The 11,724-nt window shown below is 38.0% G+C and overlaps 1 protein-coding gene across 6 annotated transcripts in view; it reads right to left on the bottom strand.

Moving 5' to 3' along the window:
• The window catches only part of GRIA2 (glutamate ionotropic receptor AMPA type subunit 2), a 98,438-nt gene that overhangs the window by 8,445 nt on the left and 78,269 nt on the right, over positions 1-11,724 (bottom strand). For all 6 annotated transcript variants that reach the window (XR_005828905.1, XM_040600966.1, XM_040600923.1 and 3 more), the window contains exon 12: positions 10,273-10,471. Coding sequence is in view for 5 of the 6 variants with exons in the window: in XM_040600966.1 (XP_040456900.1) it covers positions 10,273-10,471 (199 nt within the window). In the remaining variant the exon portion in view is untranslated. The remainder of the gene's footprint in view (positions 1-10,272; positions 10,472-11,724) is intronic.

Raw genomic sequence — 11,724 nt, 5'->3', positions numbered from 1 at the left:
TGTGCATAGCTTTCTGTCATCTGTTCCCCCAAGACCTGCTGCTGTTGCCGACTTCCCTGGAAGCAAAGCTGCCAGCGTTCAGCTGTGCAGGGGCTCAGTCTCCTCCTTAGCCCGCTCAGGCTTGGACTCAGAACACCCCAGCCTCCTATGAAGGAGCTCACTCTTCCCTCATTTCTCATTCTCTAAACTTGCTCTCTAATTAAACCCAGATACTCCATCCCATTCTTACCACACATCAACATTCATTCGGCAGCGTACACCCAACTCGCTGCATGGGGTTTACCACCACAAACTAAGCAAGGGACTCTGAGGTTCTGGCAGTGTTATAAAAACAATTTCAGCGATACTTCATGAATTACCATAGGTTTGCTTTATAAAGGGGGAAACCTGAAGTTGGTTTAGAGCTGTCTCACATGGTTCAGTTCAACCCAAAGCAGACAACACACACCCTGGTGCTCATCACTACAGCTTTTGTTGGAAGGCACTTGGATTCCACGTTGTAGAAGAGAAGAGGTTATGCTGACACTTAAAACATTATTTTCTTCTTGGACAAACATTCAAATACTAAATAAGCAAGCAAGTACTCTTTACTCCAGTTCGGTAACTGTCATGAACAGGTTCATAAACTGACTTCACTGCCTTTTCTTACTCCGTTGTTTCCTGGTTTATTAAAATGACCTTTTACAGGTTTTGATACATACCGAGTAACAGAGATCTATCAAAGCCTGTTCTGCTTTTGTCATTCAACCTCAAAAAACCGCAGCTCCCTACTTCCCCCTGTCATTTCACACACTGATCACAACAGGTATGTGGGAAGGATGTCCCAGGACGGACCGAGGGGCTGGTGCTGGACAGCTGAACTGGATCAGGTGCAAGGCACAGATTTCCCACACGGTCAAGTGTTAAGAAGAAACCTCCCACTAGATGGCTTACAGGGTCTTTGCTGTGCAAATGAAGGTAGGAATACCTGACCCGGCAACCACAGAAACAAAAATCTGTAATGAAAAACATCACCAGAAAAACAGCACTTAATTTGCCGTGACCGCACAGTCCTCTGCAGCCATGACCACTGAAAAACATCACGCTGGAATTCATACAGCTCACTCCTGATCCCTACCTAGTCCTTGACCTTGTCCAGACTCATAAAAAATAGAGGTGCAACGACCCACAAGGGGGTATTTGTGACTTCTAAGTTTTTTTGTTTATATTGCTACACAATATATTTAGTAATATATTCTGTTTTCAGAAATGTGCCATTTTATTTCCTTCATTATTTTGTTTTCAGAATTTGCCTTTTATTTGAAAGGTAGAGCTAAAGGATGTAGAAAACTGCAGTGTTAAAGAGACCTCGATCTAGCATTCTGCGCACACACACACACACACACTCACTCATAAAGCCGACGTTATCTAAGCATTTAAAAAAGCATGTACACTTATCCTAATTAAAATACTGTGGAAAACCAAACAAACAATCCAACCCACATTACATTGTTATTTAAATTTGGCCAGTACTATAGTTGACCACATATTTTACTCCTATGTAAATCTTCATCTCCTTAAACTACACTTTGGAAAAAAGGACAAGAGGAAACGGCCTCAAGTTGCATCAGAGGAGGTTTAAGTTGGATATTAGGAAAAAAGTCTTCACTGAAAGTGTGGTGAAGCATTGGAACAGGCTGCCAAGGGAGGTGGCGGACTCACCATCCCTGGAGGTATCTAAAAGACATGTAGGTGTGGTGCTCAGGGCCATGGTTCAGCGATAGACTTGGCAGTCCTGGGTTAACAGTTGGACTTGATGATCTCAAAGATCCAACCTAAATGATTCTATGGTTCTATGAAAAGCATGCAGTCATCAGCAACAGTGGACTAAACCACGAGGAAACAGAATTGTTGTGAACGCAGGGTGTCCTGTGTGCAGTTTGGGTTTTCACATCTCTTTCATACATCCTCTTTCACTAACGGCACAAAAACCGAAAGGACAGCAGTGCTCCGTAAAAACCACCACAGCCGGCTGTCATCCATCCGAACAACAGAACCATTTAGACTGCTGTATTATGTGACTACAAGAATGCAAGAATATGGAAATAATCTGCACTGCTCTTAATTACTGTGGCTGATTGCTATTGCAAGGTGACACTCCAGTGTATATGAAATGTTAAAAGCTAATTATAACTTTGGTCTTACAATCAACACTAACATGACAGTACGAGACCCTGATATTCACAATGAACACTTCTCCCATTATTTACTACTTCTATGAATATACAGTAACTGACACAAAAATGTCCCAGGAGCTATCACTTTTTTTTTAAAAAAAAATATCATATCACCACTGGGCATTTTGACTATGAAAATTATTATTATTATTATTATTACTACAAAATACACATCCCATTTAAATGTAAAATACTGCCTTCATTAAGAAAGTTATTAGGAAATTAAATTATGCAAAGCTTTATCAAATTAATTAACTGTCTTTTGTGGGTCATCAGATAACTTTTCCATTTTGTCATTCAAAGACCTATTATTATTAAAATTGGGGTGCTGTAATTAGTATGTCAGAATGTATGTCACTGACAGAAATAGCTCCTCAGACTACTAACATTCTACTAGACTATGATCTTGTACTGCAGGAGCAGAACTTTAGTTCTCAAACACGTTTTGTATAACCATCTTGTTGACCTTCCATCTATAATTACGGAATAAATAAAAGGACAGAAATTGGTATTGCCATCAGAACCCAGAAATCGTAACAACAAATGAATCTTGCCGATTTACACAGTAGTCGGTTATTGATACATCCAAAAAAGACAGAAAAGGACAAAAATATATTTTCAGCCTCCATAATTAGCTCAAGTACTTTAAAACACCTAACCCTGTTTATACTGAGTGAATACTTAAGGTGAATGAAAGTTTAAATAGATTGAAGATCTAAATTTTGTAATATATTATTAATTTTATTCGGTACTGTTAAAATTAGTTGCATGTTCTTAAGATGTCGTTTTACAGCTTTCCGGTCTCCATTACTTAATTGAGATACTTAAAATATCGTTAACATTTGGTCTTATTAATATCTGAAGAACTTATTCCTCAAAAGCCTCCTTAAAATAATTTTCTCCAAGCATGTGCAAGGACAAGGACCTTACGTCCTCATATTCTTCATGTGATTTAAAGAGTTAAGTGTTCAAGAAGGCTTGTCTAACAAAGGGATGTTAAAGTTTCAAGACCATTTAACTGCTGTTAAAATACTTGCTGAAATGACTCCTCCTCTGAGACTTACTAATTTTGATTTCCACAGAATCAAAATTCCTCCCCATCATGCAGCATGTTCATAAAATCCAAGCAGACCACTTCAATCTCATTTCATGAAAAACTCAGGCAAATGTCACACAAAGTAATTTCCACACTGATGACCTAAATGACCTAAACCTAAAATCTGTTCTTTTAGACGTGCTGGTCACAGAAAATCCACTGTGCACTCCTAGAACCGACTTTACTGTAATAAGCCTGCTGACAGAGGGACAGCTGTACTACACTCACGTCGCAGTGTCTACTACTACAGCTTTGCTACACCACTAATACAAACGTAGATTTTTAAGTAGGATCTTGATTTGATCGGGGAAACCTGGTAATGTAAAGGACACAGTATGTCAGACTGTCCAACTTCATGAGTGAAAAAAGAATGGGAGAAAGGAAAGAGTATCTGCTGTGTGGTGGGAAGAAACGCAGAGAACAAAGACAATCTACACGTGGGACCACAATCTAATCGTATACTTTAGCTTTGCTTTTGATGAGATTAACATACAAGGGAATAAGTAATAGGAATGAAGATACAGAAATGGAAATGATCAAAACAAGATGGATGCAAAATGAAAATAACTCACTGCACTCAAACTGTGGGAGGGGGAATAAACTAAATCCCAAAACACAAAAGCACTTTCTCAAGCAGTCACGTAGTGAACTGCAGGTGCTCTTGCCAGAGTCTCGGCCCATGAACATACTGACCAGACTCGGCAAGAATGAAAAAGTATTCGAAGCGCCTACGGCTCTTTTGGTCTGAAGTACTGCACAGCATGCACAGCTTCAGGTGGCATTTCAGAGTGAAAACGTTTTGAGACAGAAATTACTAGCATTTGTAGGAAAGGAAATTGGGATATCAAGACACAGCAAGCCAGACAAAGGGAAATTATTTACAGAGTGGAGAATTCCGAGCACTCGAATGATAGAAATGAAACTATGACACACAAGTAGAAGGGCTACGAGATGAGCAGGGATCAAAATGCCTTGCTTGGAAATCAAGAATAAATACTGTTTTGTTGACAGAGATGAAAGCTCAGTACCCCCCCACCCCATACTTGCTCTATATTAATACATCAGGAAAATCAACACCAGGAAGAAAAAAAACCTACATAAAAATTATTAACGTATTGTAACAATCAAGGATAAACTAGCTGTAAATACGTTTAGGCTGAAAAATGAAAGAATGCTTCTAACCATAACAAATGTGGTATTATCCTGCCCCCAGGAGTAGTACAAACAGAATTTGTACTCACTCACACTTATTTTAGAGTGTACCAATGTATAAATTCAATTACACAACGGTGGAGAATCTTCAAATTATACTGCTGCAAATTCATTTTTGGCCCAGCACAAAATTACACAACATACTTTAATTAGAAATCTAAGAAAACTTCATGAACATTTGAAAGAGAAGATTAGGGAATAGTATGTTTCTTTTATCAGAAACAATTTGTCCTTAAAAACAAGGAAGAAAAATTCCATTAGAAAGGAATACACTTAATAAGTATTATGCAAATACTAGTTTGAAAGTAAGCTTTCTGAGTAACGTATGTAACAAGGTTTCTGAAGCACCACAGTGTTTTGGTCACTAGGCTCACTGAGCTGCCTGCAAAAAACATTAGGATTTTGAGTAATGTGGAGAGAGAAGAAAAAATGAAACCCGGTAAACAACAAAAAGAGATGCTTTGAGGAGAAACAGGAACTACTGATTACTGCATTCTTTATTCTGAAATTACTTTCACAATGTCCTAAATCAATTCTTCTGTGTGTTGTACAGATGCAAGGACCTCAATAAACCAAGAAAACAGCTGAAAATCACTTGAACCCTCTAGACCACAAAAAAGTTTAATCATATCTTCACGAATATGCTCCTGGATGCAAAGGGCAGCCTTTCCATTATCTCAGTGCTCAGACCTACTTCTCCTTCGTATTTCAGCCAGGTACGTGCTCTGTTCTGTCAAAGTTAAAAAGCCAAACCCACTCTGCAATCATACCTCCTTCACAGATTCGTGAAATGCCAGTCCTATAGCCCCTGCCTTTTAATGTACCAAGTAGAGTTTGTGGTGAAAGTTACAGGATATTTGTAACTGAGCCTTTTGTTTCCTTCTTCTCTCAAAGGCTGCTGTGGCACTAGTCAAAATTTAACTCCGGAAACATACGTTCTACAATTCTTCTGCATCTCAAACTTCAAAAACTGAGGCTGAGGTACGAGTGATAGTTTTTTACCTCAATTCCATTTAAAAAAAAAAAAAAAAAAAGGTTTCTTCTCACTGGTTTTAGAGATCTCCTGTAAGGATTTTTTAGAAGCTCGAATACCTTGATGAGTGTAAAGACAGACCAGACTGTGCTATACTTCCTTTTGTGCATAACCTCTTGTAATACAATCATCAATTTAAATACCTTTATAAATTAAAAAAAAATTTCAAAGTACTCATAAATGTAGTGGCACTGGACTGTCTTGAAGATCCTCAGAAAATTCAGTACTATTGATCTTCAGGCCACATTTTCTTTGCCTCCCAACAGACAACTTTTGCAGGAGAAACAACTTGAGGGGTCTCCTCAGCAATAGGGAAGAATACTTCTCTATAAACCAGCAAGGATTATCATCCTTTTGGCATTTTTTCCTTGTCCAACTTTTGGTTCTGGAACTCCTGCCTCTTAACCAAGAATAAGCAACTCTTGCATAGTCTTTTCAGTCAAAGCTAAATATTATTTCTTTGTTTTGGAGCAGTTCTGCTTGCTTTTACTTTGGCAGAGGATCTACTCTGAAAGACCATAAAACCAGAATGAAACAGATTGGTCTGACAATGTCACGCTGTTGGTTCAAAAACAGGCACATATATATAAAAAAAGATTTTCAATAAAAACTAATGCAGACAGGGAGAATGTAAATTAGTCTAATTACTGCTCTGTACGTCACTTTTTCTTTTGGAGCTGCCTTCTTACCTTACACACGGGACTAATAGCCACAGTTCATCTTTAAAAGTGGAAAAAAAGGTAGCATGATTGATTTGTCTATCACATTTGTACATTTTTTTTGATGAACAGAGCTAGGCATACAGCAAAAACACAACTGAATTGCAGAAGTCATTAGTTTCTGTCCTCTTTGTATCCCTTTGACATTAATTTTCAGTACGCCTTCAAGCAGGTGAAAAGCATGGAATAGTTTCAGTGAACGTCAAGCTTGCATACTTACGCAGTTGTACTTTGTTTCTTTCTTCCAGTGCCATAACCCATGAAATTAAGCAAAGCAACTTCAGGAGTTAACACATATAGAAAATGCTTTCAAATTAATTTCTGCAGTGTTAGGTAAGCAGTAAGCTGTCTCCTTGGTTTGTGACTTTTTTCCCCTTTGAAGTTCAGTTGTGTGCATTGCCTAATGCACATCAACTGCATTTACAGCAGCTGCTGAGAAATCACTGCAGGTAAAAATACTGTGTGACCCTGGGTAGCATCGCTAGTACGTACCACAGTGATGCAATTCCACTGCCTCACCATCTCCTGCTCCATCAAGTAGTATCTGTGATCTGACAATTATAGAGATGATTTGCCTGTACAAGATCAACTGAAATGACTCCTGAATCTTCCAAGCTGTGCTTGTCACATTCTCACCACTACAATCCACTACTGCTTCGAGAAAAACGACGTGCTTCTGAAAAACCACAGCCACACACATTTTCTTCAATGTTTTGTCCGTTACTTCAGGTTGTAAACCCAAGAGAAAATGCAACAGCAGTGCACTGCGTATCTCTGTTTAGGCTTTCAGTTGCACTAAAAACTCTAAAAAACTCCTCTGCCTAAGACAAGAGGCACTAGCAAGCGTCAGGAGTGGTAAGTATCCCAACCCAGTGGAACAGAACTCTGAAGACTTGGATCGTACTTGCAGTTCTGCCAGTAGCAACTCTGAGATCTCCCGAGGAAAACCAAGAGACATTCTGGTAGTTTTCAAATATACTATCAAGCGACCTGACTGATCTGCCATTAAAGAAAAAGAGTGTGTTTATAACATTATTACTAAGAAGTAATAGGTTCCTGCTGATGTTTACTGCTCAGCAAAATTCTGTCAATACCTTTTTCTTTTTTTCTTTTTAAAATACTGTTAAGTCCATTAGTTTTGCACCGATATTTTCTATGCGGGATGTACCAAACCTCTGTTTCTCATCTTAAAGCAGCAGCAGGAACTTGTGTACAATGCCTTTTCACCTCTTTTTCTCAGTTACGTTTCTTGATTCAGTGCCAACTGATGCTCTACTCATTGCTGGCGAGAACATCTCCTACTAGTCTGTACTACCTTTAAAGTTAGGGAGTACACACCTGAAATAGGGTACGGTGCAAAGGCAATACATCTTTTGTCATGATTACCAAGGCTGTAATGATGATCTCCAAGTCAAGTGATACGGACTGGCTCATATTCCTCCTCCCATATTGTCTGCAGGGTGTGTGGTAAGCCACTAGAGCTTTCCTCCACCTGTTTTTTTCTAACCTATACCTGGATGACTACTTACCATTAGCCACTGGAGCCAGCCACAGCCACTGCAGACATGAACTTCTATGTACTTACCGTATGTGGCTGAAAAACTAGAATCCTAAACCAAAACAGAACAAGCTAATGTGACATCCCTGACATACCGAAACTAACAGAATCTCAACGAGTTCATGTCATTTAAGCTGTCATAGAAGCTGGACAAAGTCTTGAACTCACCTCATTCAATCAACATCGCATACATGCATTCAGCTATTCAGGGTAGGATTCTTCAGCTAACTTTCACCATCTAGCTTATTGCTGAGAATTCCTTTTTTAGAAAATGCTGAAGAACATCTCTTTTTCACTTGTGTAAAGTATTATCAGAAAACATTCTCTAGTAGTGAAGAAAATTCCATTTACTATTCTCAGCACCAGCATATAATGATGGTTAATTTTTTGCATTTCCAGGAATTGGGGCTCTACTAGTAAAGATTTAGGTCCAATACACATTGCACTAATAGAAAACAAACTTGAAAATAATGTCGCTTCTTAAAGAGAAAACAGACCAACTGAAAAAAACCTAGATGTTTCTTTTAACTCATGACAGTGACACAGAAAAAGCCAGTCCACTTTAGATTGCTTCTAGAAAAATACCCAAGCTGTTTCCAGCTGTTCAAAGGATTTGAGTCCAAATTTCAGGTCATATAAAATCACACAGCCTCTCCAATCCAGTCACCATACAGAAATGGTCTGGGTGAAGTTTTGGTCTCCTTAATGCTAGAGACTGCTTGCACATTACCTTCAGCAGAGAGAGTTTCATTCTTGAAACTTGAGTTTCAGGTCTTCTAGAAAGAAATTCTGACAGCTGTTATTTCTTGAAGAATAACTGGGCAAGTTTAAGTGATTTTTAGCAAATATTACATAAAGCCTTCAGGCTAAGGAGTTACATTACACACAATGCACCCAATTGTTTCTGATAGAAATTGCTGAGATGAAATTTCCAGAGATTATTATAGCCTTGTTTGTGCGGTGTCAAAGGTAACAACAAAATGTGAAGACTATGCCCCCACAAAACCTCCACCTGATCTTTTCAAAAATAAGTTATTAATGCTCAGGTAATAATCAGGAACACTAGTTGTATAAAAGTGTAATTGTAAAGATGTATATATGTGCTAGGAGCACAAGAACTACATACGGATGGATGCACATCAAAATGTTTTTTGTTTTAAAAGAAAGCTTAAAAATCTCTAAAGAACAACTATTCAGAAGAACTGACCTGTTGTTAGCTCACATTCCATCCCCAGTATGGCCATGATCTGAAAGGTTTATGTGCTCACAAAACCAGAAACACATGCTTGCATGGTTCTAAACACTCCGCAGAAACCCAATCTCGTTTTTACTAGCTTACACACCTGATCTTAATTTTGGTTTAGCCAACAGGAATGCAATCAGCAGCAAGTCTTATTACTGGACTTACCATTAAAAACAGAAAACAATGCTTTTCTACAGTTGAAACAAGCATTATTCCTATTGAGTGTGTTACCAGTTAAGTATGCATTACAGGATCAAGTGAAAACCATAATCTAGCAGTTACTGCTCTAACTATAAAGTACATTAAAAATATTTATGAGAACTTGTTTCATTTCACTTTTGTGGCAGGCTACGTTTGAAATGTAAACACAATATTTATAACCATTTGAAAATACATTTTGTTGAAACCTAACACTGTCACCGTCCATTCAAAAACATGAAGACATCAGGGTTTTCGTATCTAGCACTTCATATCCACTTCCACCGTACAGGGAGAGACACGCAGAGTACACAGACAGGGCAAAACCATCACGGTGTTTTTCTCAGCAGCCTTAGTGTCTTACTCATTTGCTGGATGGATTTCACCCCTTTAGCTGGTGTCTCAAGGGCAGCCTGAGACTCACACATCGGAAGTCTCATGCATTTTTAAAACCGAAATACACAGAGGTGTAAGGTGAGGACTGACAGGCTTCCAAGGCATCACTGTAGTGCAAATACAAACAGCAACTGTTTTTAAAAGCAGGCATGGATTTACTGCAGCAGATAAAAGGGTTGTATCCCATTCCCCATCTGCAAGCCTGAAAAATCATGTGAAATACTTATTAAAACATGACTGTGCACCTTCCCGTGTCCCTGTTCACTGCATGACTACCTAAAATATGCCACAGCTATTAAGCAGATGAATGACATCAACTCCCTTCTCTGAACATACCTTGTTTTTTACTTTACAGTGGAATATTTTTTAGGTAATTCCTTGCAGCCACTTTTGCTTCACATACTTATAACATGACCCTTCTATTTATATATAGATAAAAAAATGTTAACGACAATGAATAAATAAAATCACTTATACTTGTGAGTTAGGCTGCACATGCCACGTTTTTATAGCAACCTTTTAATAAAGCCTAAGAAAAACATGTTTACATGAGCAAAGACCTATTCAAAATGAAACAAATCTAAAAAGCAGAAATTCTTACCCTAAAAAACTCTTTAGTGGAGCCAGAATCTAATGTCCCATAAGCAATTTCTGTTTGCTTGGAAAGATCCTCTGCACTTTCAATGGGAGACACCATCCTCTCAACCGTCAGGAAGGCAGCTAAGTTAGCCGTGTAGGATGAGATTATGATGAGGGTAAAGAACCACCACACACCTCCAACAATGCGCCCAGACAGGGATCTAATAACAAGTATGAAATGGATTTGTAAAGTGAAATGAAAGTCCTAAAAAGGAACACATAATATCAGTTTTATGCAAATGATGCATTATACTATAGGGAAGGGTTTCAGGCTATCTCATAGCACAGCTCTGCATACTAATCAGATGGGAAATCAAGGCATACTCCACTACATCTCCTGGACTTTGCTGAAATCAGGACTCCAGAGTTTACTTTAGGGAGAATTTAGTGATCCAGTTCTTCAAAGTTCGGAACACCCTGAAAGGAAACTGCTCCCATCATAACATGCTATACGGAACACGTAAGCTCGTCATTGCCTCCAAAGTGAATTTGTGTGACGTTATGAAAAGGATCAAACAAAATCAGTGAAACAGTGTTTTCAGACAAATCAGTATGCACTTATTAATTAAGTGCCTATTTTCCTAAGACATTCAGACAAACACTGATTTCCACAAAACAATGGCTTATGCTGCTCTGGATAATCTATACTGAGAAACAAATAGCATTATTTGCAATAAAAACTGGCCCAAGGAATACCCATAAACTAAAAAGTGCACACAACTTTTGAAAGATACAAGCATTTAACAGACTGGGGACTAGACATGAAACAATCAGTGATAGTACAGAAAAATGGTGAAGAAAGTATATTTTTAAATAATAATAATCTGATGTTTTTAACTGCAGCAGCTGGGCTCTTATGGATCTTTGTTTTGCATCTCCTGCTCAAGAAGAGAGAAGAAAAGAGAACTCAAGAAAATATCTGAAACAGTATAGAACACACAACTAAAGAAATTCAATGAGTTTCAATACTAGAAAACTATATAGTAGAGAAATATTGATACTGCATTATTGTCAAGCTTGACTTTTTAAAAATGATCCTTTAAACTTTGAAATTACTTACTACTTTGTTTCCAAACAAGACATTATAGGAAGGAGTACATAATCTTTGGAGATGTGCTTAATTATTTGGCAGAAATGTGCATGTAGTTGAAAGTCTAGTACTAAGGCGTTGCAGTAGCTTAGGTATGTCTTGATATGTCTCCTCTATCTATTAAGTAAACAAATTACAAATCACTCACCCAGCCTACTGTATTGTGAATGAGACCTCAAACTAACTCTGGCACAGAATATATATATATCTAGAGATAGAGAGATATAACTCTCTCCCTCTCTATATATACATATATATATATATACACACGCACATTTAAACATGATAGTTATGTACAGGTGACTTATTAAACTGGGAAAAAAA

Source organism: Falco naumanni, chromosome 1 (genome assembly GCF_017639655.2).
Source record: "Falco naumanni isolate bFalNau1 chromosome 1, bFalNau1.pat, whole genome shotgun sequence".
NCBI lineage: Eukaryota > Metazoa > Chordata > Aves > Falconiformes > Falconidae > Falco > Falco naumanni.
Note: the sequence above shows the minus strand (reverse complement) of the source record. Positions and strands in the feature narration are given on the sequence as shown.